At 40.1% G+C, this 25727-nt stretch overlaps 1 protein-coding gene across 1 annotated transcript in view; it reads left to right on the top strand.

The window, feature by feature from the left end:
* Positions 1–25727, top strand: part of NDST2 (N-deacetylase and N-sulfotransferase 2) — a 138276-nt gene that overhangs the window by 11461 nt on the left and 101088 nt on the right. The window contains exons 2-3 of the mRNA XM_026055800.1: positions 2837–2890; positions 9088–9167. Coding sequence (XP_025911585.1) covers positions 2848–2890; positions 9088–9167 — 123 coding nt within the window. The 5' untranslated portion in view covers positions 2837–2847. The remainder of the gene's footprint in view (positions 1–2836; positions 2891–9087; positions 9168–25727) is intronic.

The raw sequence follows: 25727 nt of genomic DNA, 5'->3' as shown, positions 1-25727 counted from the left end.
TTAATGATATCAGTGTGCCACTATTTAATGTTATCTTTTGATTGTGTGAAAACTGAGAAAGATTTGTCAACAATAAAATACCTAAAAAGAAACTGATTAAAGGAAACCAAGCATCATAACTTTAGGCATTTTTTTGCATTTACACATTTGGCATATGCATTTGCCTTTTCACCTGTGCATTAGAGTTTCTTTGGCCTAAGCTCCATGCACTTTTCTGTTGCAATGTTAGATATATTGGACCCTGTGAGAGGCGTGACTGACCTGATGTGATATCATGGTTTATAAATAGCAGTAGAAAATCAGGGCGTACTCTTAGGCAGAACTGAGCAGGGTTATTTGGAGTTAGGCTGGTGGGCCAGGACTGTCAGGGTAAGGGATGCAGCTGCCAGGAGCTGTGGTGCGCTGGGAGCTGTTCGTGATCTCGGGACTAGAAGAGCAGTGGTTGCCCTAGATCGGCTTCATGCACTTGGCTTGCGGAGGAGGGAACAGGGAAGCGTAAAATGAGGAGATCAGCACAGCTTCGCCTAATGCTAAACATGGTGCCTTCTGTTTTTTTTGTTTTTTCTCATCACAAAATTTGCTTACTGTGTATTAATTAGGTAAGACTTCTTGCTACCTCCTTGGTTTGTATTATCTCAGTCTCAGTGATATGATGTGAACCACGTTAGATAAAGATTTTGCATGTAGGCTGTTGGGAGAATACTTTGCAAACTGAGAGAAGAAAAGCCTTTTCATAAAACTGTCCTAATAGAATGCATTTAGAAGCCAAAGGCACCTTTGTATAATACTTGTTAGTTAAGAATGATGATTTATTTTATAATGTACTGGAATGAAATTAATGCTGCTAAAGAGTTATATTTTCTGTATAGATATGTAATATTCTTATAATTGTCCTCTTTTAGCCTATGGTTGTTGTGCACAGTGCTTTATTGCCATCTGTCTACTCTTATTCCTCCATTTTCTTCATATCCTGTTCTTTGTCCTCAAAGCTGAAATTAAAATTTTAGCCTTGGTTACATATAAAACTAGGAATTCTATTTTTGGTGTCTTGGAGAATAAATTTGTTCTGATCCAAACCGAAAGATTATCCGCTTTCTTGTGATTTCTTGTATGCTATGGTTGAATTGATATTGGCCATGTGTTAGTGCATGTGTGGCTGGAAAGGATGTGTAGAAGTGAGAGGCAGAAGCTGGTATTTTCTTTCTCTGTGATTTTTAAGACAGAAACTAAATATAGTGAGTGTTAAGCAGATGGCTATGTTGTCGCATAATAAATATTTGAAGAAAATTAAATTATGTCGTGCCTGTTTGCTGACGACAGTTTCAGCCCCCATAGTAACAGTAGTAGTAATAATAGGACTGAGGATTTACAGTATATTTATTTTTTAATTATCAAAGTGAGATACCTAGGAAGGTTGTATAAGGAGACTTTTTTTGTGGGAAAGATCGAGCGATGTGCTTGAGGTCATCCAGCACGTCAGTCAGGCTCTCAAACGAGAATGCAGGTCCCCTTGATTTCGAGACAATAGGTTTCAGTCTTAAACCATGCTAACTTGCAAGTACTTATTTGAGCATTTCCTTCAGAACTTTATTGTTTGTTGCTGGCTTTTTTTTTTAATTCCAACCTAATTGTTTATAAATGGTAACTTGCCAAGAGTAGATAATAAAAACAGACTTGCATTCCTGTCTGATGTACTTCAGCAACAGGCTTGCTATGAAAAAACTGTATCAAAGGCCCTCCTGAGAGTTTTGCTGTGAGGAGGAGAAGGTGATGGGATGCCAGAGAGATCATGAAGACTCAGCTGAAATGAGAGGTTTTATTTATATAGCTAGGCTTCATCTAGTTGTACTAATAGAGTACAAGCATTTCTTTTAGATAGAGGGGATGGATTCTGTCTTTAGCCGACATTAGTTTACTCCTCTTTCTGGCATGAGCCAGAAAATCCCTCTGGCATATAACTGTTCATGTACATTAGCTTATCTTTGCTGGGAGGACTCTTTTGTTTTCTTCTGTAAATCATTTTGATATTGCTGTATGCGAGAGATGCAGAATGAGAGTAAGAACTATAATGTCACTCAAGGGTGAGAAGTATGGACAGCAGATTGGATCTGCAGCAGCAGAAGAGTTGATCAGGCCCATGGTCCACCCTCTTTTTGCAGTACTCTGCAGATGTGGTGGAGTTTATGATTTGTCTCAGTTAGCCATTCCTGGCCAATTTTTGCTGATATTTTATTGCCCTCTGACTGGAAGTACTTGTATCAGTAATAAAAATGGAGTTGGCTCTTAACACATGGCACATGGTGGGAGTAGTTTGCTTGCTTTATTAAAGTAGAAAGTATAATCTGTAGCGTGACTGGCATATTTTTTATTTGCTGGTGAGAGAACAAGACCTGGGATTCTTCAGTACCTCTGTAAAAATTTGTCATATGCTTCAGCTTAAAGATATGTTAAGAGCAACCTGAGCTCTTACATGCATGGTTGGTCCTGCTGTGTGATGCTAACATAAAGTGATTAGAAAGCTATCATTAATATAAAATGAACAAAATAGGTCCTAAAAGTACCTGGTTAGATACTTTTGCTGTGTGCCCCCACACACATCAGTACTTTGCTCTTTTGTTTGCTTGTTGCAGCTTGTGCTTTGCTGTAATCCTGTGTTAGGCTTTTTACTAAACTGTGTCAGTGTAATGTTGATGCTCTTTTCTGCCAGTTTCCTCTCTATGGAGTCTCCCCTATTCTTTGAAATGAATCCATAGCAATTCTTCTCACATCATTCGTAACCTTCCCTAATATGTTGCCTTGTGTGCATCTTTGATCAAATGCTTTCTTGTCTTTGCAGCTTCTTTCAGTATGCAGTCATTTTTAGTTTCAGTGTGCTGTGTTACTCTCCACGGTAAGTATATAACTTATAACACTGTGTTGCATAAAGGAGGGCTAAACATCTCTACAGAAGTCCCTTGCTTTTTAACATCCCACTAGCGTCTTGTAATGGATTTGTTGGGGCTCTGGAGAGATGTCTTTTTCTAACCTAGTTTTTGGCTCAGCTGTTCTCTTTTCCATCATTTCCTACAGTGTTTCTGATTTTCATATATGCTCACTTTTGATGCCACTGTTACTTCTTTTTCCATGCTTTATTCAAGTACAGAAGCAAGCGCCTGTGGTGGTTTGGTGCTGTTTCTTCAGTTAATCCTCTATTTCTCGAGCTTTGTTGACATATAGAAGTGCTGTACTTTAACTCAAGGTATGATGATGATGATGATTATTGACTGTTCTAGCAGCATTCCTTGATACTTTTTTTTTAAGGGTGCAGTAACTAAAGCAATTTTCTAGCTGTCGTGACTTAACAACCAACTGCTAGTTGTTGGACCACAGTAACTATGTTCTTAGTTTACTTCAGGTGTGAAATAAATGTCTTGCTGAAACCATGTCTGTGTGTAGGCCTTTGGTATGAACTGTCAGGGAACGAGGAACGAAAACAGTGATACGGGGTTCTTAAATTTGGCCCAGTAACGAATGAATTCCCAGATGTAGCAGTAGGAGAGCATTCCTTTCTGGTTCTCGGAGAACTGTTCAGTATCGATCAGCGCTAGCACTGCCAGGGATGGCAGGGAGTGTTAGGTGCAAGCATCTTACGTCAGTGTTAGCTGGTGGCTATGGGGAAAGGTAAGCAGGAGGATTGCTTTGTGGCTAATACGCTGTAACTGGAATTAGAAATTTTGACTTGGCTCCCTTGCTCTGCTGTTCATGTGAACTTTGGCAATTTATTTTCATTGCTGCCTCAGTCCTGTTTTTGTCAAATCAGGATGATATGTCCCTTCTAATAGTTGTCTGCCCTCTCTGTTTCTTTTGAAAATTATGTGGGATATGGACTGTCTTTTATTAGATATACAGAAATAATGATTATGTATACAGATGTATTTGTGTGCTTGTGTATGTGTTTGGATAGATACATAGTATATGACAGTCCTAATCTTGGCTGAAGCCTTTTGGTGTGTGCTGTAATGTAAATAGCAATGAGAATATAGTTGAAACAAAAATGATGTGATGCTTTCTCAACGGTTTGGTCAGAAAATACAGCTTCCTGTTTTAACTGCAGGTGGTATTTTGGGGTCTTGGCATAAATACTGTCCAGTAGCTTTCAGAACTCATAGGTAGTTGCATAAAAATATATGAGAAGAATTTCCATCTGTCATTTCTCAACTTTGTTTCTTTGATATTGTATTTCTTAATATCATAAAAGCCAGTCTTCTTTTTTGGCTTACTTTGAGTCATAAAATGCACTTATGAGAAGAAAAAAAAGGAGAAGATGAGAATGCTGTGTCCAGTCACAACAGTGATATATGTAATACAGTGTTCTGCTTCCAGTAGTACCTGATGACCAGATGTTTTGGAGGAAGTGATAAAATCCCCACAATGGACAATTATGTAATTATGAGTGACAGTTTCAAAAGCAGTTAAGAGATCCCACACATCCACACATCCCACTGAATGCAATGAAGGCAATGAGATCAGGAAAAAAAAAAGTTCTCTGCTTTTTGAAGGATAAATGCCAATCTCCCTTGTGTTTGTAGTAACTAAAGATGACTTTTATTTTTATATATATTACTAGCTCTTACCAAAATATTGCTCTGATAATGGATTACATAAATTGCATGCTTACATTTCACAATACTGCATTGCTTTTCTCCCCTAATTCTTCTTTTCCACTTTATATAAAACACACAGTGAAATTAAAAGTCAGGTTGTTGTTGCTTAAAGTAAACAACTTGTTTTGGCAAGTAGTAGGCTTGTGGAAGTGAAGCAGGGGTTGTAGTGGATCATGTGGTTGAACAGGAGTCAACAATGCAAATAATGTCTCTGAAGGATCCCTGCATTTGGTGTGTGTAGGGTAATCTTTCCCTCTGCTGCCGACTGGAAAGATGTCAGCTGGGATGCTGCAGCTGCTTTTGTGCGCCGTACTTTAGGAAGTTCAGGAGAAAGCAATAGCAATGAAAATGTGGCCTGCAAGGAAATAATAACAGAGTCAGGGTTATTCAGTCTGGAGAAGATAAAATAACTTGATTTTTTTAGTGTGCTGCAAAGAGAAAAAGAATAATCTGTCCTTCATGTTAACGCAGGATAAGACTAGAAGTAAAGGGCTTAAATTGCAGAAATGGTGATTTAGAGTAGGCATTAGGGAAAACTTTTGAACAGCACAAGTAGTTAGGTGGTAGGCTGGATTGCCTAGGGAGCTTGTGGAGGCTCTGTCATAGAAGATTTTAGCAAAGATAACAGGCAAGCATGTCAGGAATGCTTTAGGTGTCACTGATGCTATCTGAAAAAAGTTCCTTCCAGGCCTGTTCCCTGTGATTGTAAGGGTACTGAACTTATTTCTGTATAGCTTCTCTTCAGATTTATGCATATATTTTGCCCCGATAATTTTCATTGCATTTCCTTGAGCATTTTTCTTTCTGCTTTATACTGTTTCGGTCAAGGTGGACTGAAAGACATTCAGGGTGAAAGTATAATGTTAATGTATATAATGTCAGTATTATTTTGTCCTAACTGTCTTATTTTTAACCACTGTTTAATACTACTAATCCAGTGACTATTTGCACTGACACACAACATATATTCTTATAGAGTTGCCACAGGGAATTTATAGCTCATAATTAAAGACCTCTTTCTGTTTCTTATTTCCTTGTCATTTTTCGTGTTGCTCTGGCCCCAAACTGGCCAAGGGCTGTCTCTGTTACAGTCTCCTAAACTAATCCACAATCTCCGGTCTATTTATCAACCTCACTAAAAGTTGTATGTAGTTGACATTTTATTTCAGTTTGCTTTCTCTTGCAAATATTTAACAACAACCTGAAAGAAAATAGATGCTAATCTTTGAGAACTCCACAAATACCCTTCTTCCACGCTCAAAACTGATCAGGGATTCCTGCTTTCTTTCTTTTTGCCAGTTTCCCGCTTGTGACAGTACTTTGTTCTTCCTGCGTGCACAGTGACTTGAGCAGCCCTTTGTGAAGGGCTTCGCAAAATCTTTTGGCAAAGTTCAAATAAACAATGTGTTCTTGTATTCCTTTAGCCCATAGTTATTTTTAATCCCTGAAAGAATTCGGCTCCTTAACAGATCTACCTTGTGTTCAATTCATCTTGTCCCCTCAACTATGCAGAAATCTTCAATCTGCGCATGCTCAAAATGATTCTCCTTCCTTCTGTTCTTGAGAAGACTTTGGGTTTTTACAGACTTCTCAGTTCACAGGAATTCAGGTTTGCTTTCCTATGTTGAGGCGGTGCCTGCAACTGCAAACACAAGACCGGTATCCACTGGGTATTTTTCAGTGGCATAAATTCTCACACATTCTCACTTTTCTCTTGTCCCTGCATAACATCAGTAATGGTACCATTATAAGTATTTGTGCATCTTTGAACTGAATAAAAAGAGGAAAAATAGCTGGCTCCTCACAGTATATGCCAATAGAGCAGAAGCAGCCTGACAAAGCGACTGTGCAGCTGGGTAGGGTGTGGAAGGGAGGAGAAGGAAGGGAGATAAATGCCTTCTTTTGATGCTGCTGTTGGCGGCTTAACAGTGTATCATACGTGGCTTAAGATATGTCAGATTGTCTGTTGTGATTTTGTCCTTTTACATTAGGTAATTAGGCTGAGAGTAGGAAATTTGCAACAGAAAGTTAGAGATGTAAACACATTCACAGTAGTGCTGAACATCATATCCAGCCACGTGGGGACCTTGTGTCATTGTATCTTACTGAGAAATGTTATGTTTTTATCATCTTTATTACAACTGTTTTTTTCCTTAATTAAACTAATAAGAGATGCTGAATGTTGGAGGTGAGTCAAATGTAGATGAAGAGGGGACAGTAACACAGAAGAACTAGAGATATTAGAAACAGGGAGAGTGTCGAAATTAGGTAAGGCTGTTTTGCAGGGAGGCATTGGAGAGGGTGCAGACTAGTGCAGTCAAAAGAGAGGTTAACATGAAATTTGTGTGTGTGTCAGGGCGAGAGTGAAGCTGGAAAAGCACTGGTACTGACAAGGAGCCTTGGGGGTGGCTGTGCAGCAGATTAATGAGTTTGCAGATGCATCATGGCAGCAAGAAACAAATTAATATGACTTTGGGCTATCCACATTATAGAGAAGTTCCTTCTTAAACAACTGAGAGAGTTAACTTGCTGAGTGTGCAGGCCCAAACATCTTGTTTCTAGACGGATGTAAACCAACTGAAGTGAGCTGAGAGAAGAACAACGAATGAGTACAGACCAAAAGGACTGACCGGCAAATATGCCTACCTTGGCTAAGTGATAACTAGAAGTGTAGTTGAGAGAAGTGATAACAGTCTACAAATATTTGAGAGGCACATACTTGAAAGATAGAAACTAATTAATTTAGCGAGGTAAGAAGGGACATACCTGGAAGCCAGGGAATGAGATTATGAAGTACATTAAAGTATGGGATAGCCTCCCCGACAGAAGAGTTGGAAGAAAAAATGTTATAACTGGTAGAAAGATTCAGGAAATAGTCTAACATCAAAGAGTCAGCTTTCAGATGAAAATAGATTGGATAATTTAATAAGTCTCTTTCACCCTTCTAATTTATGTTTGCTTTTGAGGTATTAAGGCAAGTTGGCAGCCTCTCTTAACTCTTTATTTTTGCTTCCCTCATGCTTCCTGCTGCTGTGAATCTACATTGTTGCGTACCAGTCAAGATGGTTAAGTCCAGTGGCATAACAGAAATAGAGAGGAAGAGGAAGGTGTTTAGATGCTAATCCTAGACATTGTCTTTCTTTAGAAAAATATATTTAAAAGAGGAGCATTAAAATAAACAGTATAAATGTATAAAAGGGGAGGAGAAAGGTGGAGAAACTTTGGGAGTGACTTTCTGGAGCACTGTCTTGCTACCTACTGCCTAAAAGCTGTAGCTGCAAATACACGGGAGAGGGCTGATACTGAGAGGCTCCAGTCACAGCTGTTGCACTGTTTTCTTTCTGTTGGACTTAGACAAGTGCTGGTGAGCGAGCTCCCAGACTGAGTTAACTATTTGTGTTAGACTCTGTCAACTATGGAAACCTGCAAGTGGTGGGACGGTAAGAGCAGGAGCAAAACCCTCTTAAAACAGAGGGAGGCGGCAGGGAATTGTTCCTTAATCGACCTAAGTGTATCTTAAATAGCAGCCAGAAGGTCAGTTTATCTGCATCTGAGAGAAAGGAGAATGTGTGGCTTGTGCGGTAGGGGAAACAGTGACATGTGTTCGGATCCGCTGCTAGTGCCGGTTGCTTCTTTTCAGGAGAGACTGGTGCCTATTAGGCTCTGGTGTGGTGAGGGCAGAGGGCGAGGAGGAGGAGGCGGCGAGGAAGCACCCGCGTGGAGCCACTGCCAGAGTCACTGGCTTGTGAAGGGAAGCATGTGGCCATGCTTGGCACTTGCTGGCTGACTGTTGTTGGCTTAAAGGCAGCCCTGGGATTGATTTGAGGAGATTATGTAAAGAATTTGGGAAGTGTACAAGTTTGGGGGTTTTCCTTTGCAAAGCATAAAAACTTGAACCTCAGTTTCCAAGCAACACTAAGAGAAAGCTAGTTTATGATGATACCTAGCATTTCTATGTGTTTTCTCTATATACAAACCATACAAGGATTTAAGCTGCTGTCTGAGCTCCAGTGTAGAGGACTTCAGCTGAGGGTGTGTTTTATCATTTTCATTATGGAGAAAGGTCTTCATGCAAAATTTAAAGCAGGGTTTTCAGCACTGTGATGCTTACATTAAGAGCCGTGGAAGTTGTAACTCTCTTATTGGGGGACTGTCAACTCTTTAGCAAGCCCAGAACTTCTTGGCTTATTCTTTCCCTTCCTGCTTTTGATTTTATATATAATTTGGGATCTGTTTCAGTGACTAACAGATATTAGTTGCTGGGCTCTTAACAAGGCACAATAGTGTGTGCACTATCTTGTTGAATAGTTTGTGTTTAGAATAAAAGTGATTGTTTGCTGAGTCTGGGTGCAATGGTCTTGGTACTCATATAAAATAAAGTACTCGTTGATCTTTTTTTCCTGTGTCTCTCTAATCGAGACCCATTTTATTCTCCCTCCCCCAGGTGGAGGGAGCGCCTGTGAGCCAGGCGTTGTTGGCTTTTGCTCTGCCTGCTGGCTGCTGAACAAAGGTGCTGCTGAAAAGGTAAATGCTTAACTTCCATCCTTTTGATGTAGATTTACATTCCCAGGAACTGATAAATTTAGACTTACCATACCTGTCACAGTAAACTGTATCCAGGTTTGAAATGGGGAGATTGTAATTTATCAGCTCATAAAATTGTGAGAGTCAGCCATCAAAGCACAGTTAGATTTCTGGTTTAGTGTAGATGGCATAGCGCTCTGCAGCACAGCAGACCAGGGAAGCTGAAAGGTTAAGCATGTTTCACCTCTTGAGCACAAGAGTAGAGATCTGAATTTAGAGCAGCGGAAATCTCTGAGACCCTGAAAATAAACAGTAATAAAGATATGGTACTTGCCCAGAGACCGCCATGGGAGGGCAGGGCTGAGAGGACTGCTTGACTGCACATAGTTGTGTGGGTTTCTTTATAAAATCTGATGTGTAACACATCAGGTATCTTCTGAAAGTAACAGAGGTACCTGAGCATTAGTTGAAAGAAAAAGAAAACACGTTTTTGTCAAATGGAGAAGGCTACTTATGAGATGGGGAGGGGGGTGAATTTAATCCCATTGCTCTGCTGCAAGAAGGCGCTGTTGGTGCTTGAGCAGGAGTCTGTAGAAAGCTTTCCCTTCAGTCGGGGAAATCCCGTGTGCAAGACACACAAAGGTGCAGTGTGTGTGTGCGCGGGGGGGTCATCTTGCAGGTATTTTTGATTTGCATTGAGCAGTTTAAAACAACAGAGCATTAGCACAGAAGAGAACATTTAAAAACATCACAGTGCTTTATGGTTGTGAAATAGGGTTTATGTTTCGTCTGCGTGCAAAAAAACCTGTGTCTGTAAGGGAGTATCAGTACTTTAAGGAAGGGTAGATGAAAGTAAATATGTGATACCATTAAGTTGTTATTGGTTTGTGTTTCATTTGACTGCTTTAAGCATCACAAATGGCAATGTCACGCATAAGGCTTGTTCAGGAGCATCTGTAAAATCTTTACGCTGTCAGATGTTGTGTGTATATTGGTCTTCTGCAGAGAGTCTGCTTTATACATATCCTGTGTTTAAAAATACTTGTGCTCTCTACCTGAGCCTATAAAAACGCTGCATTAGAGTCATTAGCTTAATATTTTAGGAACTGGAAAGAGTCACTGATAAAATGTTCTAGAAACTTCCAAGTTGTAGTCTAATAGGCTTTTTTATACCCAATAAAGTGTTTAAAGTAAATATCTTGACTTTATAAAGAAAAATATCTTAGAATCTTCAAGATTAGAAGCAAATATTGTATATTCTGTTAGAAAGCTGGACTCTCACTCACACTTGACGAAACTTGAACATCTAGTTCTTTAATGTACTGAAATAGCTGGATTTAAATTTTATCAGCTACTGTTACTGTTTGCTTAATTTTTCCTGTAGTAAAGATTTTAATAGAAATATCACCATATTATACTGTTTCAGAGAATTGTGATTTTTCTATAATACATTTAATAACATATGTTTATATTACCTAAAATCACAATTTAAATATTGTCTTGTCTTGTAAGAAGCTGTGAAACACTTCTTGGGAGGGTTATGGGCATTCATTAAAAGGAACGAGGTCAGAAGGTACCCTTTCTGTAATTAAAAATTCTTACTGCAGTTTGGCTTGGTTTTTTGAATCCACTTGTTTTCAAAATCAAAGTGCTTTCATTGGCTCTTTGCCCGTGATCTGATCTGGAGCCTCTTCATCCTGTCTCAGAAGATTTGTGAGTTGATATCAAAAGCCCATATTAACGTGCAAGTATTGTATCACAACCCTGTTTTAGAGTTTATAGGAATACTTCATAGAATTTAGTGTACAGCAGGTGTTATACTTTTTTTTTTTTTAAACTTTCGTCATTTCAAAAGTGTCTTGCAAAACTTCATGGTATACCTTTGAAATCATGAAAGGCAAGAGCAAGGTATAGAAAGATTCCCTTACTGTTTTTCTGTATAGATAAATATGCCTAGTAGAGCAAGATCTTTTACTGTTTTGTGTTTCTTTTGCTCTACAACATCTATCAAAAAAGCCTTCCTGACTAGGAGACATAAGGACACTAAAATAAGTAGTATACTGGATGCAGATGCAACTCATAAACTAGTTCTGTGTGTCAGAACTGTGCCCTTGACTGATACTTGTCACAGCAAAATGAATTGAATTAGTTTCCAGTTGTGCTTGGCATGTTTCTTCTGCCAGAGGAAGTGCAAGGAGCAATCATGAGGAATATAATGTACAGAAAGATTTGCAAGCAAGCAAGAAGTTAGCTTAATAGCCAGAGGTGGCAGACAGGTGTGAGGATATGGCCTGAAAGAAGTCATAATTATGAGGCTTTAATTTTATTAAATAATCATGAAGAATAATTCTCTATACCTGGGGGATTGTAGAGAATAATAATTTCCAATAAAGTCTACTTCAGCTATTCCCATGGTACTCTTGAGGCTGAGCATCTTTGGTCTTTTTACCCTGAGCAGCTAAATCATGTGAGACTCAGTGGTACAACTGAATTGGTGGCAGCATTGCGTGGATTTTTTTTGTTTTTTTTTTTTCTCCACTAAAACTTGCTATTGCAGACAAGACCCTAAAAGCAAGCAAAGCTCATATATTGAAAAGTGTCAGGGGAGTTACTGAGGATATCTGTATTTTTGTGGTTGTCCTCTAGAAGGTATGGATTCTTAAAAAAAAAAAAAAAAAACCTTTCTATTTAAACCTTTGTGTGTGTATTTGTGTATATTTTTATATATGTGTAGATGTGTGTGTGTGCGTATATATATATATATGAGTATGACTAGATACTCAGCCTTAGATAAGCCTTAGAGATAAGGCTTAAGAAAACATGCACAAGTCAGATCTGTTGATCAAGCAGTTTTATAGTGAGGCGCATTCCAGCTCACAGGCATGCTTTTGAGTATGATGATAGACAGAAGTAAAATAAGAAATTAGAGCTAGTGACACTTGAGTTAGGGAAGGCCTAGGAGGAACGAACAGAGAGTCTGAGGCTCTTTCAGGAACCAACTGCAGCAGGCTTTCCTTCAGCCTGATGAGGCCAGAGATACAGAATGGTTCTTCTTTTGGAATAATGTTGGATTCAACATTGTAAATTTGGGGAGGGAAAGGAGCTGATGCCTCATCCTGACATTGTGTGGTGCTTGTTTCTTTGTGCTCCAGTTCCCGACTGAGGGAGGCTTGGTCACGTTCTTTGATGTATGTGCAATCTGCAGAGGGATCTTTGGAGTCCCTGCATTAACACACTACATGCTGCTCTTCATTTCCCATGCCCACTCAACTGGTGGTTTGGAGGTGGCTGTAAGTACATAACGGTTCACTGCAGGAAAGCCTTCTACGCCCCCTTTTCAGATTCTCAGTCAAACCAGAAACTCGGACGCAGTGCAAAGGTTCAGACCTCTATTTCTGAAATGATGGGTTTGAACATAAAGTGCTTTTCTGCTGAGGAGCTTTAGGCACATGGAGCTGAAGTGTCAGCAGCTTCCTGAAGCAGGCTTTTCCTGGTCAGGGATTTTTTCAAGCAGACTCACATCTCCCTCTCCAGTAAGCAGTAGCATCCTTGTGATTCCTTTCAGATTTGCTGGCTTTTGTGGAGTAGAGTAGAAGGGGGTGGATGTTGCATTGAATTTGGTGCCTCTCCAAAGCTGGTAGGATTGTTCCCAGCTGTCAGTGACTCACAGTAGCCGAGCTGCTGTCTCAGAGTTTGAGTTAGTGGAATTTGCTGTTCAGTTTCCCTTGAATTGTCTGGCAGAGGTGGAATTTCCCATGAAGTAGGAAAGGCAGGAGAAATTCCACAAAGTAGTAGGTTTGAATGTGCGTTGTGTCTGAAAAATTGCTGAGCAATGCAGTCCTTCCTCATCTGTATGGGAATAGCCTCTTGCCAACAGTTGTGAAGAACTGGGCTTTCCAGCGTTTCTTTTTTGTTCTGTATGAATTCTTGCATTGTACTTATAGCTGAACATCTCTGAACAGTTTCCAGAAGTGCATTAAAATGTGATAAATGTATGTCGTGATTGTTGTCTTGTCCTTTCTATACATGCATGGCAAACTTCATTTGGATTTAGAGGTTCTAAGTTGTCAGCAGAGTAACTAGTTTGTTTATGCCAAAGAAAAGGGTCACAAGTGTCATCAATGCAATTTATGTATAGAATTCATGCATTTACTGAACAGTAAATTAAATCTTCCCCTATCTTCTTGACTGCTTGTTCACTTTTTCTAAGGCAGACTATATTTACCTCTTATATTAAAGTGAAGGGGTGTTTGAAGTACCTAGGATATACTGTGAGGGTTGAGGACTTGGGTCCAAAGTTACATTTTGATTGCTGCTGTTCTGGTAGCATGCGGCTCTTCCAGAGAGCCTGCTGGGCTCTGATGGAGTGTAAGTGTTGGCTCTTGAGCAGCACAGAATCAGCAGGATGCTTTGGATATCATTTATTTTCTTTCAAGAAGACTGTTGTGCAACTGAGAATCACTGTCATTTGCCAAAAGAAATAAAGCCTTTGAAGATTATTTGCCTTATTGGTGCTCTGTTTTAGAGTATCAGAATGTCTGGAGCAAATTCAGTCTGTTGCAGGTACTGAGTCAGTACCTGACTAGCCCACACGCGTGGCTGGATTATACTGTGTGTGCAGTAGCTTGTTCCCTCCTTTCTGTCTGTGGTTTGTACCTGTGAACTTTGCGTGTGTGTATGAAAGGTTTCTTCCAGGTTGGAATGCCACATGAAAACATGAAAGGCAAATAAAATAGCAAGTTGTTTTCTACCCTATACTGCTGCTTTTCCATTGCCATTAATCCATTTGAACAAAATCCAAGAGCCCAGAATAAGAAAATGACATTTAGTTCACAAATCAGATAAGCAAAGAGGGAAGAGGTAATGGACACAATTTTATTTGCTGGATATACTAAGCAAGAACAACCTGAAAAGATTAATTGCATATCTGTTTCAGACCGTAGGTATATTTTTCCGTTAGACAGGGCTACACCACTGAAAGACTAGTAATGAACCCTTGCTTCTCTTAGTCCTATTTTTGATTCCTGTATATGCCCTTTTATTTGCAACACCCAAAAAATCTCTTCTTTCTCCTTCAACTGAATCACAGATCATGAAACTCCTCTCTTTCCAGACTAGTACTGGATTGCCATGCTGATAATTGCTAATGAAACTGTTAGGTTCTCTAATACCAATTTTTGTCTTGTGAAGATCCAGATATGCTTGGTTTCATCAGCCTTTAATGTCTGTTGGTCAACTTGTGCAACTAAAAAAGTGATGTCAAATATTTTTGGTTAAATGTGCAAACACTGTGTTAGATGATTAACTGTGGAGGTACATCTAATCACCCAAAGAAAGTCGTATTTCTGAGTATTTATGTACTTGATGCACCAGGCTTCAGGGACTTCATCTCCCCTGCCCTAAATACTTCTGCTGAGATAGGAAGTTGGTAACATTAACCTTGTCCCCAGTTGCCCAGGTCTTCCTTCCATAAATTTGACTAGTTTAGTGTTTTGTTTTTTCTAAGATCCTTCCTGTTAAGAGGGTCATTGAAAGTTATATCCAAGTAGTGAAGCTGAAAATAACCAATCTCAGGGCTGTCTAGGGAATGGCATTTGTAGTAATGTAATGACCTTTTAGGGGCCTTTTCCTTCATTGATATGAATTACTCATTTCAGAATCTGGTAAATCAACTTTCGCTTTTTGATATATCCACAATCACAAGAAAATACTTCCACTTGAAATGGTCCTTCTGCCTTGCACTATTTTTGAGAGGGAGGTTGCTGGGGGCTGAGAGAAGATTGCCATGTTGAAAGCTGAAGACTTCTTTGCATGAATACATTGAAAAAAATTGAGATTAAATGTTTAAAGGTATGTAGTCAATAGGCAGTAAACTAAGATGCCTTAAACCATGGTGTGTATTTTTTTATTCAGAAATAAACTAACCTTAGTTTGCTGTTCTTTATATTTTCTGAATGTCTTGTATATGAAGGAGTTTTGCTAATGATCTCCCAAGTTTTTCTGAATGGCATAATTGATCCAGTGGAAGTCCTACTGTAAATGCAGATGTTTGTAATGTTTGTTACTTAGATTTTTCTCAAGTCAGTGTTGTGACACTGACTTTGGTAGCTGTTGAGAGTCCTGAGAGGTGTCTTTCCTGGAGCTCACATTGTAATTAGCATCAGACTGATCAGATCAGCCTATTGTAACTCGGGTCTCAGGCTTGTACTACGTTACCTTGAAATGCACAATTAGATGATAATACTGAAAATACTGTGTTGATGCAGTATTGTTACCTGGCCTTCAAAGTGCAGGTCTGTAGTCCCTTTAAAGGAAGTGAAAAGGATACAACAGAAACAGATAGATACAGAGGTACCTACAGAAATGAGAAGCAGCACAGTGAAATGTGATTTTAAGTTTGAAAGTTTGAACTGTTTTTTGGAAAATGTGACAAATACGAAATAACATATCCTGAAAATAGTGAATCCCTTTAGGATAGTAAATTAAAAACTCCTTTTTTTACATTTCTTTATCTATGCAAGAACAAAGAGTTTTTCAACAGATCTGAGCAGAAACAAATGTAAGCCACTAACAGGTGGTGCTTTTTATTATGCCCAAATTTGTCTGTGGAGCTCAGTGTCATGCTGTGTCTGTTGTTAATGCTGAGATATAAATGGGAATCGGTGGGACTGGGTATTTATGACTGATGGAAAGAAAAAAGGCAAAGACAGAGGCTACAAACTTGTGCAGTACAATGTGAGTCAAATTCTAATTCCATGAATATTTTAATTTGGGATTTCTTGCAAATCTTTAAAAACGTGGGAGCGGCTTGTTTCAAAATGTCCAATATCAGAGCGCAATGGACTCCTACTCTGAATCAGTATCTTTCATGCTACCATTAAATTTCCTGATATTGGGAACTAATGCCATCACTAACTACCGGGGAAAAAATGTATTGAAATTTATCCTGTGTATCTGGAAGATAGTTTGGGGTGGAAGCAGAGCTCCCACAGAAGGCTGTTGTTAATTCAGCTTGTCTTATCTTCTGTCCTACTTTTCCTCTCAGTCCTGCAATATATAATTTCTTTTGTTCTCCTTACCATGTTGATAATGCAGAATACAAATTCTTCAGTCATTTTCTCCTTACAGTTCCCTTCTAAATTTATCCAGTCTGACTCCTGCAGTCTGATAGGGGAAATCTCCGCCAAAGCATGTAATCTCATATTTTAGAAATGGGGAATCAAAAGCATATGTTTCAAGTGACCAAAGGAGAGTATCTCCATCGTAGAGTACCTGAGCTTCTGACAAAGTGGCCTGTCCTGTGGCAAAAAGAAAATGATCTGACAAATTTTCAACTCTCTGTAAAATATCCAGTCAAAAAATCATTTTTAAGTCAAGAATCCTGTGGACTATTTCTTTTACTGAGCCACTTGGGAGGATCTGAGTGTAAGGAAGCAGGAACTTGCTCTGTGCATGCATGATGTTGAGGGCAGCAGATATGCAGAAGTACTTCAGCCAAGTGCGAAAGGCAGCAAGCAGTGTTGTGCAGGCCCACCTGTCCAGCGCTCACTGCTTGGCAGACTGTCTCCCCGTCTGAAATTGCACCTGGAGCTTACCATTTGCCCTTGTTTTTATTAAGGAAAGTGCGTGTTTATTCTTTTGGCTCCCTGATGTATTTAACAAATATACCTCATTTTGAAGTGCCCCCCCCACAGCTGCATCACGGTTCCTGCCCTTTCCTAGTACCCTGAGGCTCTCACTTGGGTTTGAGCTGTTCCCTTGCCATTTTCTCTTAAGCCGACTTGTGTTCCACCTTCCTCTCGCTTTCTCTATCTTAACCTCAGTGACTGAATTTGAGGTAGAATAGTGGCTTACTTTCTAAGCCGGTATAGGTGAGGAAAAGCAGTTTACATGCAGGAGGTACATCACAGTACTGTAGCTAGGGAAGAGAAAGAGAGAATAATGGGGTGATGAAAGGCAAAACATTCAGTGAAATGAGTTTCTAAAACAGCACACAAAGAATGTGTGTGGCGAAGAGGGAGTTGTCTGAAAAATCTGTGTTTGTTCCCTGGAGGTTCCCGTGTGCTATAATTGAGTCAGCATGTCAGAGTGAAGTATGTGGCGAGCTGTGGGAGTGGGGGAAGAGTACTCCTCCTGCACATGAAGGGCTTGGATGAACCGAGTCCTACAGCGATAATAAGCACTCTGTTTTTGCATTGCTGAAGCCACAACGCACTAGCTGTCCAACCAAGCTCTACAGTTGATGTTTCTCTAAGATTTTTTTTTAAGTTGTTGTTTGCTTGGGAAGCTTAAGAATAATTGGCTCTGACTTTGCTTCTGATGTGGAAATGAAAGAAGATGCTGAACAGAAAGGGAAGAGGGGAAGATGACTGAATGTGCTATTGAGATATAGGCAATGCAACCTGTAATGGCCTTCCTTAATTTAACTGTTTTTAAATGTCAAAGAAACAAATGCCATTTTCTCTGCATCTTACAATATTACTCGTATTGGTTTAATTTTTTGGGAACATCTGGGATATACTGGCTTACTTTTCTTTAGTGCCTGTATTTCTGTGTTTGAAATGCAAAAGGGATGATTTAAACGCTTTGCTCTGGCAGATCGTTGCAGCTTTTGGCTGTGTGACTTCATGCGTGATGCTGCTCTGGCAGCTCTCTCCTTGGCCGTAGCTGGCTGCGGCATTGCCCTTGGAATTCATGCAAACTGAAAATCTTTTAAACCCAGTGTTTCCATGCTAACGGGCTAATTTTGTCTTGATTGTTTTTTGTGCAGAGTCTTTACCTTTGGTGCTTTCATATTTTATAAATCGTGCTTAGTGACATATTTGATGCTCTGATTGTTTCCATAGTGACAGCGATGGCAGAAACCTGCAAAAGGAAGGTGACAGGACTGTATTTTCAAGATTAACTATTTTACAGAGGAATGGATTGAGGGGATGGGAATATAGTAGATTTTTCCAAGCAGTCACAGAATATTTGGGAGTGGGGGGAAAAACTTGGGAGGTGGGAGAGAAAAGGCAGCACGGAAGAAAGGGTCTGGTATTTTGGCATTTGTTTGTGTGGGGAAGCAATGAACACAAGGTCAGCCTGGAAAATATGAGATGCTTTCAGCAACATGTCTCCTTTACTGCTGCTCCAAAAGATCATGAAGTTTTGAAATGCTCGAAACTTCAGTGTATGAATTATCTTCATAGAGGAGGCAGAAGTTAATATGCCTGCGAGAAAATATGCGTAATATATCTTTTGTTTTGTAATTCCCCCTTCCAAGTTCATAACCTAAGTGCAGGAAGCTTTTAGCATTAGAAATCAGACACTTAAAAAAGCTATTAGTGAGAGCTTTGACTTCCTTTTTTCTCCTGGTAAAATCAGCAGTCTGATTTTATTTTTTGGGAAGCAAGACTTTATCCCCTTTTATTACATGTCGTATTACCTGTGTTCGTCAGTGAGATACCTTGCGCAAATGCGAGTGTTTGATCAGTATCCTCTCTGCAACAGAGAGGGATTTTTAAGCATTTCCACTGAAGCATTTGGTAGCATTTGAAACGCAGTTTTGCTCCCCCACCCTGCTATTGCAGTGCTGAAGGGCTGTGGCCAGATTTGGGACGGTGCCCTGTGGCTCTGCCCAGGAAGAGCCAAGGCAGGCTGCGCTGCCCAGTCCGGGGCGGCAGGCGCCGCGCGGCCCCGGGGGAAATGAAGCAGGCTGAGAGCAAGGCACAGGTGCCACGCTCCAATTTAACACGTTGTTAAATCACATCTCTTATGCCTTCTAGCCAAAATATGGCATCATACTGTAAGCTGAATTCATGTTACATCTTATTACACTGGGGAAGAGGAGCGGCCAGCTGGGAACTTAGGTCGCCTTGAGAGTTGCAGAAGTTATCCATTTGCTGGTGCCTGAGGCCTCCGAGGTCGCATCTGCATCGGTGCCTCAGCTGCTTCTTCCATTACTTTGATATCTCGGGAGTGGGGATGAGCAAAAAACATGTAATTTGTGATTCTTCCTTGTGTTACTATCTTGATGTCTTAGGAATCGTGGTACAGGCGACTTGTTGGTCAGCTAGCGTGCTGAAAAGAGTTTAATTGCATTTTTCCCTTCGCCCGCTGGAGAGGAAGCTTCTCTGTGTTCTGTACCAGCTGGAATCATTGCGTATAAGACTGGAAAGCAGTACAGAAATTGTGGGAGCAGTTAGTAGCAGCAGTAAGGTTGAAGTATATTGTGCCATTTGCTCAAAATCATATCTGCCTGTTTGCAGAATGATACAGAATTAAATAGAATCAGTTTCGTCAGAGACAAGTTCATTTTTGGATAGTTAAGCTGTTGAGGTGTTGACTTAGTGGGAAAATAAGAAAGTGATTAAGATATGTTTCCTCCACTTCCCCCCACCCCAAAATGACTGTTGCTTTTGCATCATTTACACCGATACAGACCTTTAGGGCATAGCGTAGTGCTGTGCCTTAAGTAATGTCTTGTGTCCTGAGCTATGTTGGGCATCACTTATATTTCACTTTTGTTATGAAATTTAGACATAAAAAGACATTTAGACATGCTTCCTTCATGTGACTCCTGTATCTAATTTCTTTATCTTGCAAGACAAGCTCACTTCTTATATCGTGCAGCCTTAACTTTTCTGATCGCTCTTAGAATCACGTGATAGTGGTTTTTTTTTTTCTTTTTTGCACTGTTGTTTATTAATAGAAGCTGCTGGCTGATATTCATTCACATTGACCCCTCTGCTGCCTGTTAAAGGATAGCTTTTATTTTGCAGAGGTATCACTGTATGCTTAATTTGCCCTGCAGAACCTTTGCAGGTGTTTTAATCTTATATGAAATGGGGAAAATCAAGAGGTAACTGGAGAAAAAAGAAACCAATCATTCTTACGTAAATTTAAACATTAAAGCTATTGACCATGTAGATTTGGATATGGTTTTGTTCATTTCTTGAAGTAGAACTTTTTCTTAAATCATGGGAAAACATCTGCACAGAAAAAAAACATTTCTTTTGCATCTGTTGCTCCTGGTTCCACTTACAGGCAGCTGTCTGGTTTATACTCAGTGAAAACAACCAGTCGTGCCCTTGTAAACTTTTTCGGTTTAGAGGAATGTGTATTTATTTGTATGGAAATGTTCGTATGTGAAACACAGAAAACCTTTATTGCAGAAGTGAAATTTCAGAGTTCAAAATGTATAAGCCTTAATACTCTGATAAAAGCTCTTCCTTCACAAAAATCTAGTTGACAGCTTTCACCTCTTCATATGTCATTAATATTTAGTGCTATTGCAAGTCCTTGGGTAGCAGATCCAGGTGGCTTTGTGCATGTTGCACAGAGATTTTCATCAACTCTGCTTTGATGAATTTTGTGGCATACTTTAGGGTAGCAAACTATGGATTTAATATAAATTGGCTTATCATTGGAGGAATATACCTTGATAAAATTGCACACATGCAGTCCATCCCTCCCCTTTTGGGGTGGGGTGTATAAAGTGGGAAATGACTGCTAATTTAGTGGTACAGTGTGTTCTTTTATTGATGACATACGTGTTGTGTAATCAGGTCAAGTCAGTGTGTGTATTCTTTGGCCAATTTGTTCCTACCTTGAAATGCCTTCTGTTGAAAATAGCTCAGAGATATTTGAGCCACGTTTGTCAAGATTAAATCAAGATGCTTTGGATTTCCAGAATCCTGTCCTCTGAATTTTTTGAGATGTAAACTTCTTGGAAGTTTTTTTCATGCCTTCTAATGATGTTTTTAGTCTTTTTTTTTTTATTTCTAGAAACACTTTTAATGTATGCTTTGAAAGAATCATGTGCAGTCATTTTTATTTTTGTCTTCTGAATCTTTGTAATCGAGTATCTATCTTCTTTGCTTATTCTTTCTCACTTCTGCATTTCAATCAGTTAAAATATGGGTTATGTTTCATGATGCTCATGAGTGTAAATCTGTAATTTATTTTGCCACGTCTCTTAGGAATTACCTTTTGCTTAGTTGGGATGAAATTGTGAATGTCAAACCCAAAAATAAATGCTGTTTTCTCATAGTGCGTGATTTTTTTTTGACAAAATCTACAAAGCTGTTATCCTAACAACTGAGTAAATTAGTTCTGTGATTTTGATTGATTTCTAACCTGGAATCAAAATAGATATTAATTCTGGAGATGGTGATGATAAGTTAGTGTGTTCTTTAATCCCAGAAGTACAAAATCCTTTTTAAAAAAAAACAGAATTGGAATTCTAGCTTTAGACATGTTGAAGCTTACAGAGGTTTTCTTTTTTGCCTCTGCTGTTCTTTGGGGTAGCTGCAGACCTGGGTGGCGATTCCCAAACTTGCGAGTCTTATCGACTTGATAAAKGTCCTTTTTCCTTCTGTAGTGTCATTTGTTCTGGGACTTCAGGGTTCTGGCTTATATGAAATAAGAGGGTACTGAGGACCAAAAACGCATCTTAGTAAACAGTGACTCCTGTGGGTATTAGGCATGGCTGCTCTGCCAGTCCCTCCACCGCTCTGGCTCTTAGCTAGCTTTTTTCCTGTTGTGTTAATTTATTGCACAGTATCACCCTCTGTGAGTACCTTTGGATATGGCAAATCTGATCGACTGAGCTCTTTCTTGCCCTCAAGCTCATGAGCAGGAGAGTATTTGATTTCCACTGTTTTCACATGTCAAGTGAGTCAGTCTGGGATGGGGATATTTCCGTGTTGTATTAAATATCTCTTGAGACATCTTCTCTTGAATGCTCTAAATTCTGGGTTGGCCTCTATGTTGGTAAGGTGGATGGATACTTAAAACTTAGCACATTTTCTAAGTTTGGGGTTTTTTTCTTAATGCAGAACAGAATTGCTGATCTCCCAGTTTCACTGTGGTAGTGTAGGGAATAGTAGTTGTAAAATATTCTGCTGCTAAATCATAGCACTGCTAGAGTGTAGTCACTTCATTTGGTTAATTTTCTTGGTAGGCATGGAAAGGTTTTCAGAGTGGATATTTACTTCAAAAAACATTAAAGTGAATTTAGTTGTGGCAACCGAAATTCTGTTTATTTGCAGAGCAGGTGCGATATAGCTTGTTGTGACATGCTGTTGTCAATGCTGTCCCACTAGGGCGGCTCAGCGCTGGTTCATGGCTCTGAGAACTGCAGCCGGTTGGGATGGTAGCTTTTGTAATGTGAGAACTGTGTGGAGACCACCAAACTCGATCAGAACCAAAGTCAGCTTCGTTCTCAGCCAGCCTGAAGCTATTGCTGTATTCCAGCTTTTATAATTGCATGACAGGCACACATGGTGGGCAGCCCTTTGAATGTTGGCTCTACTGTACTGTTTGTTCTGTTTTGGGAAGCTGGATGAGACCTTGAGTCTGTGTGGGCACGCTTCTCTCCTCACTTCAGCACCTCTCTGCAGGGTGCCTTTGTAATGCTGGCTTCAGCCTATTCACCATAGATTCTTTTCCAAAACATGTATCTCGGTGGTGAGAGACATCCACATTCCCTTTCTGGCGGCTGTAGGAAATTGTACAATAGGACGATACGGTTGATATGACTCTTTGCTCTTGGAATGCTTTCTGGCATATTGTTGAATATCAGTAACATTGGTAGTATCATCATCCCCTTGCCTAAAGTATGCTGCTGGAATGGATTTAGGAGGGTTCTCCATTTCCATTGGTGTAGCTTTTGGATCACAGAGAGACAAGTGGATGATATTAGTAGGTGGCAAGTCTTTGAAGTACATTAGAATCAACTTCAGAGAGAAAGAAAATCCCTTCCTTAAGCTACAGATAAACAATAATGCTTTCAAACCTTCAAGAGGATCAAGGTGAAACTCAGTGAACAGCAAGTTCAGAGAAGATGATCCTTTTTTGTGATGAGAAGTGGCAAAAATAGCTTCTTTCCTTTTTGTATTGCCATAACAAAGCAAAATAACAAAGTACTGAGATTTTTCTATGAAAAAATATAATTTTTTTAAATTTTAAATAGCCTCATCTTAATACACCTGGGTAGAATATATTTTAAAAGAAAGATGAAAACGTCTCCTTGGAATTCTGAAGTACCTTCAAAAGTAGGTGAAATGACTTGAATTCATCTGATTGTGTGGATACATTTCACAGCATTTATTTGCTTATTTAGATTTGCAGGAGACTGTCATCTTTCAACTGATCTGTGTCACTCCCAGTTTAGCTGGCTGGCTATGACTGGGAGAGCAAGCATGGGACAATCTCATTCCTCTTTTCCTTGCTAATTTACTCGGGAAAGAAGGAAAGTGCTTGTAGACCATGCACCTTGAGTACATTTCAGAAGGTAAATGTGCCCCTGCCCTACCTAGAGAAGGGCACTGTCATCAGGCAGATGAGTCGGAGAGCAGTAGAAAGTGGCCTGGGAAAGGAAGTGGCCTCCTCGGAGAAGAGGCTCCTTTCCTCCCAGGTGCCGTTTGGTTGTTCCAGGGATCCTGAGTCTTGGAAGACAAAGGAGAAAACTGAACATATTTTCTTGAATATGTGAGAATTTTGGACATTCGGCTTTCAGATTCTTATATAAGTTTTTATTTGCCAGTTGTGACACACAGCCCATATGGCATACTAATATATGTCCATGTCCACTTGGCTGCAGGCTTTATCCACCAACCATTTCAAAGCTGTGCAAAATTGTAGAAGATGCTTTTGCAGAACATAATACATGAGTTGTGATGTCATGCCTAGTAAATAAAAACTTACGTAAGAATCTGAAAGCTAAATGTTGAAAATTCAAATAGGAACAACAAAGAAAAAGAAAATTGGTGGTTAAAAAAGAAATCATCTTTTAAACATACATGCTGACACATGAGGACTATTGGGAGAACTCCAAACAACTCTGTGTGTCACCTTTAACAAAAAGCTCTCTGTATAGACAGGGCCATAAAGAAGTGCCACACAACAGTCTGTTCCGTACACAATACAAAAAGTGAGAACAAACTAGGTATTGAGAGGTGGTGCATTTGGGTGGGGGAGGGAGATTTAAATGTGTCCTTAAGGAAAGAATCTGTGCAAAGGATTCAGAAAGAAATAAGATGGCAGTGGCAGCAGCCAGGATTTGCAGAGCTTTTCAGTCCTTTGTTTGGTTATCTTGCATAAGTGCTTTAGCTGGAGACTCTTTCAGGAGCTGCATGGGGCCGGCTTGGAACACAAATGTGCATGAATCCAAATGTAATTTCCCCGTTGTGCACGTCCTGGCTGTGACAGCTCAAGTTATGAATGTAAAATAGCAGAAAAAAGTTTAGAAGATGGCCAGGCCTGAAATGTTAATAAGTACTGAACTACCAGGGGCTCCCCTGAGCTTGGCAAAGGTGCTGCCCGAATTTTAAGTTTGTAGCTGCTTCTGTGCTTCATTTCAGTGTTCCTTGAAAAAGAAGAAGTAGCCCATATCTCTGTGTTCCTAAGTGATTCAGCTTAGTAGAGGTAATATTCAGATGTTTACCTCCATGTGAAGTGCAGGGCAGGCAAAGAGGGCTGATGCTTATTCTCCACTGCCATTTGTGGTCGATGCTAGCACACAGACTGAGTCAGCATCAGTGGCTTCAATCTGCAAAAATGAAGTACTGTTCAGGGAACGGCAGTATCTTTTCCCTTTAATGCAGTTCTGTTTACTGAGAGGCAATTACCCATAATCTGCAGCTTTCCCTAATTCCCTGTGTTCGGGAGGCATTTGTCTTTCCTCTTGGGAGGACTCGTGCAGAATAAGGGCTTTCCTCCCCCAACGTCACCACGCTGCTCGCAGAAAGGGCACCTCGTGAGTGCGAGACAGCTTGTCTCACGGGCTGTGCAAGCAAGGAAGGGGCTTTTCCCTCTTCTACATGCAACTTGCAAAGCAAAGAGAAGTTGCAAAGTTTACAGCTCTCCCTGCTTCCTCAGCATCATTTTTTCCTGGGTCTGCCCTGTCCCTCTCTCTTTTTCCATCCTCCTTCCATCTCTTGTTACCATGGAGAATGAAATGCCAGTTCCATTCAAGTTGTCGGCTGAATAGGTTTTGAGGTTGATGGATGGTGAGAATCTCTTATCCCTCCTTCTCCAAATACCGCCCCTGCCTGGTTCTTGACATTTCACTTGCCAGAGACTGGCAGTCAGAGAGAGGGAACTGAAAAGGAGGCTGGCAGTGTCCTGCTGAGATGCTCTTTCAGCTCCTTGGATGAGATCAGCAGCCGTGAGAAGGTCTTAAGGACTTTGCAGAGCCTTGTCCTCAAGCTGGCTGGGGCACGAATGCTCACTTGAGTGCGTGCTCGTGCTTCCCCAAAGCACTCCGGGAAAGGAAAATTCATATGCGGCTCTTGCTCTTCCTTATGGCTGTGTTTCAAGGGGTGATGCAACTCTGCAACTGAAGGGGAAAGGTAAGGAGTGAATGGATACAATGTGTGCTCTAGTCTAAGTCGTTTCTCTTGTATATACCTCTTTTAGACTTCATCTTAGTACTACATCACATGAAAAGTGGAATTTCTTTGCAGCAGTCTGACTTGCCAGGTTTCCTGGCTGCAATGCTGAAGTTAGCAGGAGAGTCTGTTTGTAGTGTGATTATAGCAGTCCCCATTTGCGCTGGTTACTTACTCTCGTATT

Source organism: Apteryx rowi, unplaced genomic scaffold, assembly GCF_003343035.1.
Source record: "Apteryx rowi isolate R43461 unplaced genomic scaffold, aptRow1 scaffold_126, whole genome shotgun sequence".
Lineage (NCBI taxonomy): Eukaryota > Metazoa > Chordata > Aves > Apterygiformes > Apterygidae > Apteryx > Apteryx rowi.
Note: the sequence above shows the minus strand (reverse complement) of the source record. Positions and strands in the feature narration are given on the sequence as shown.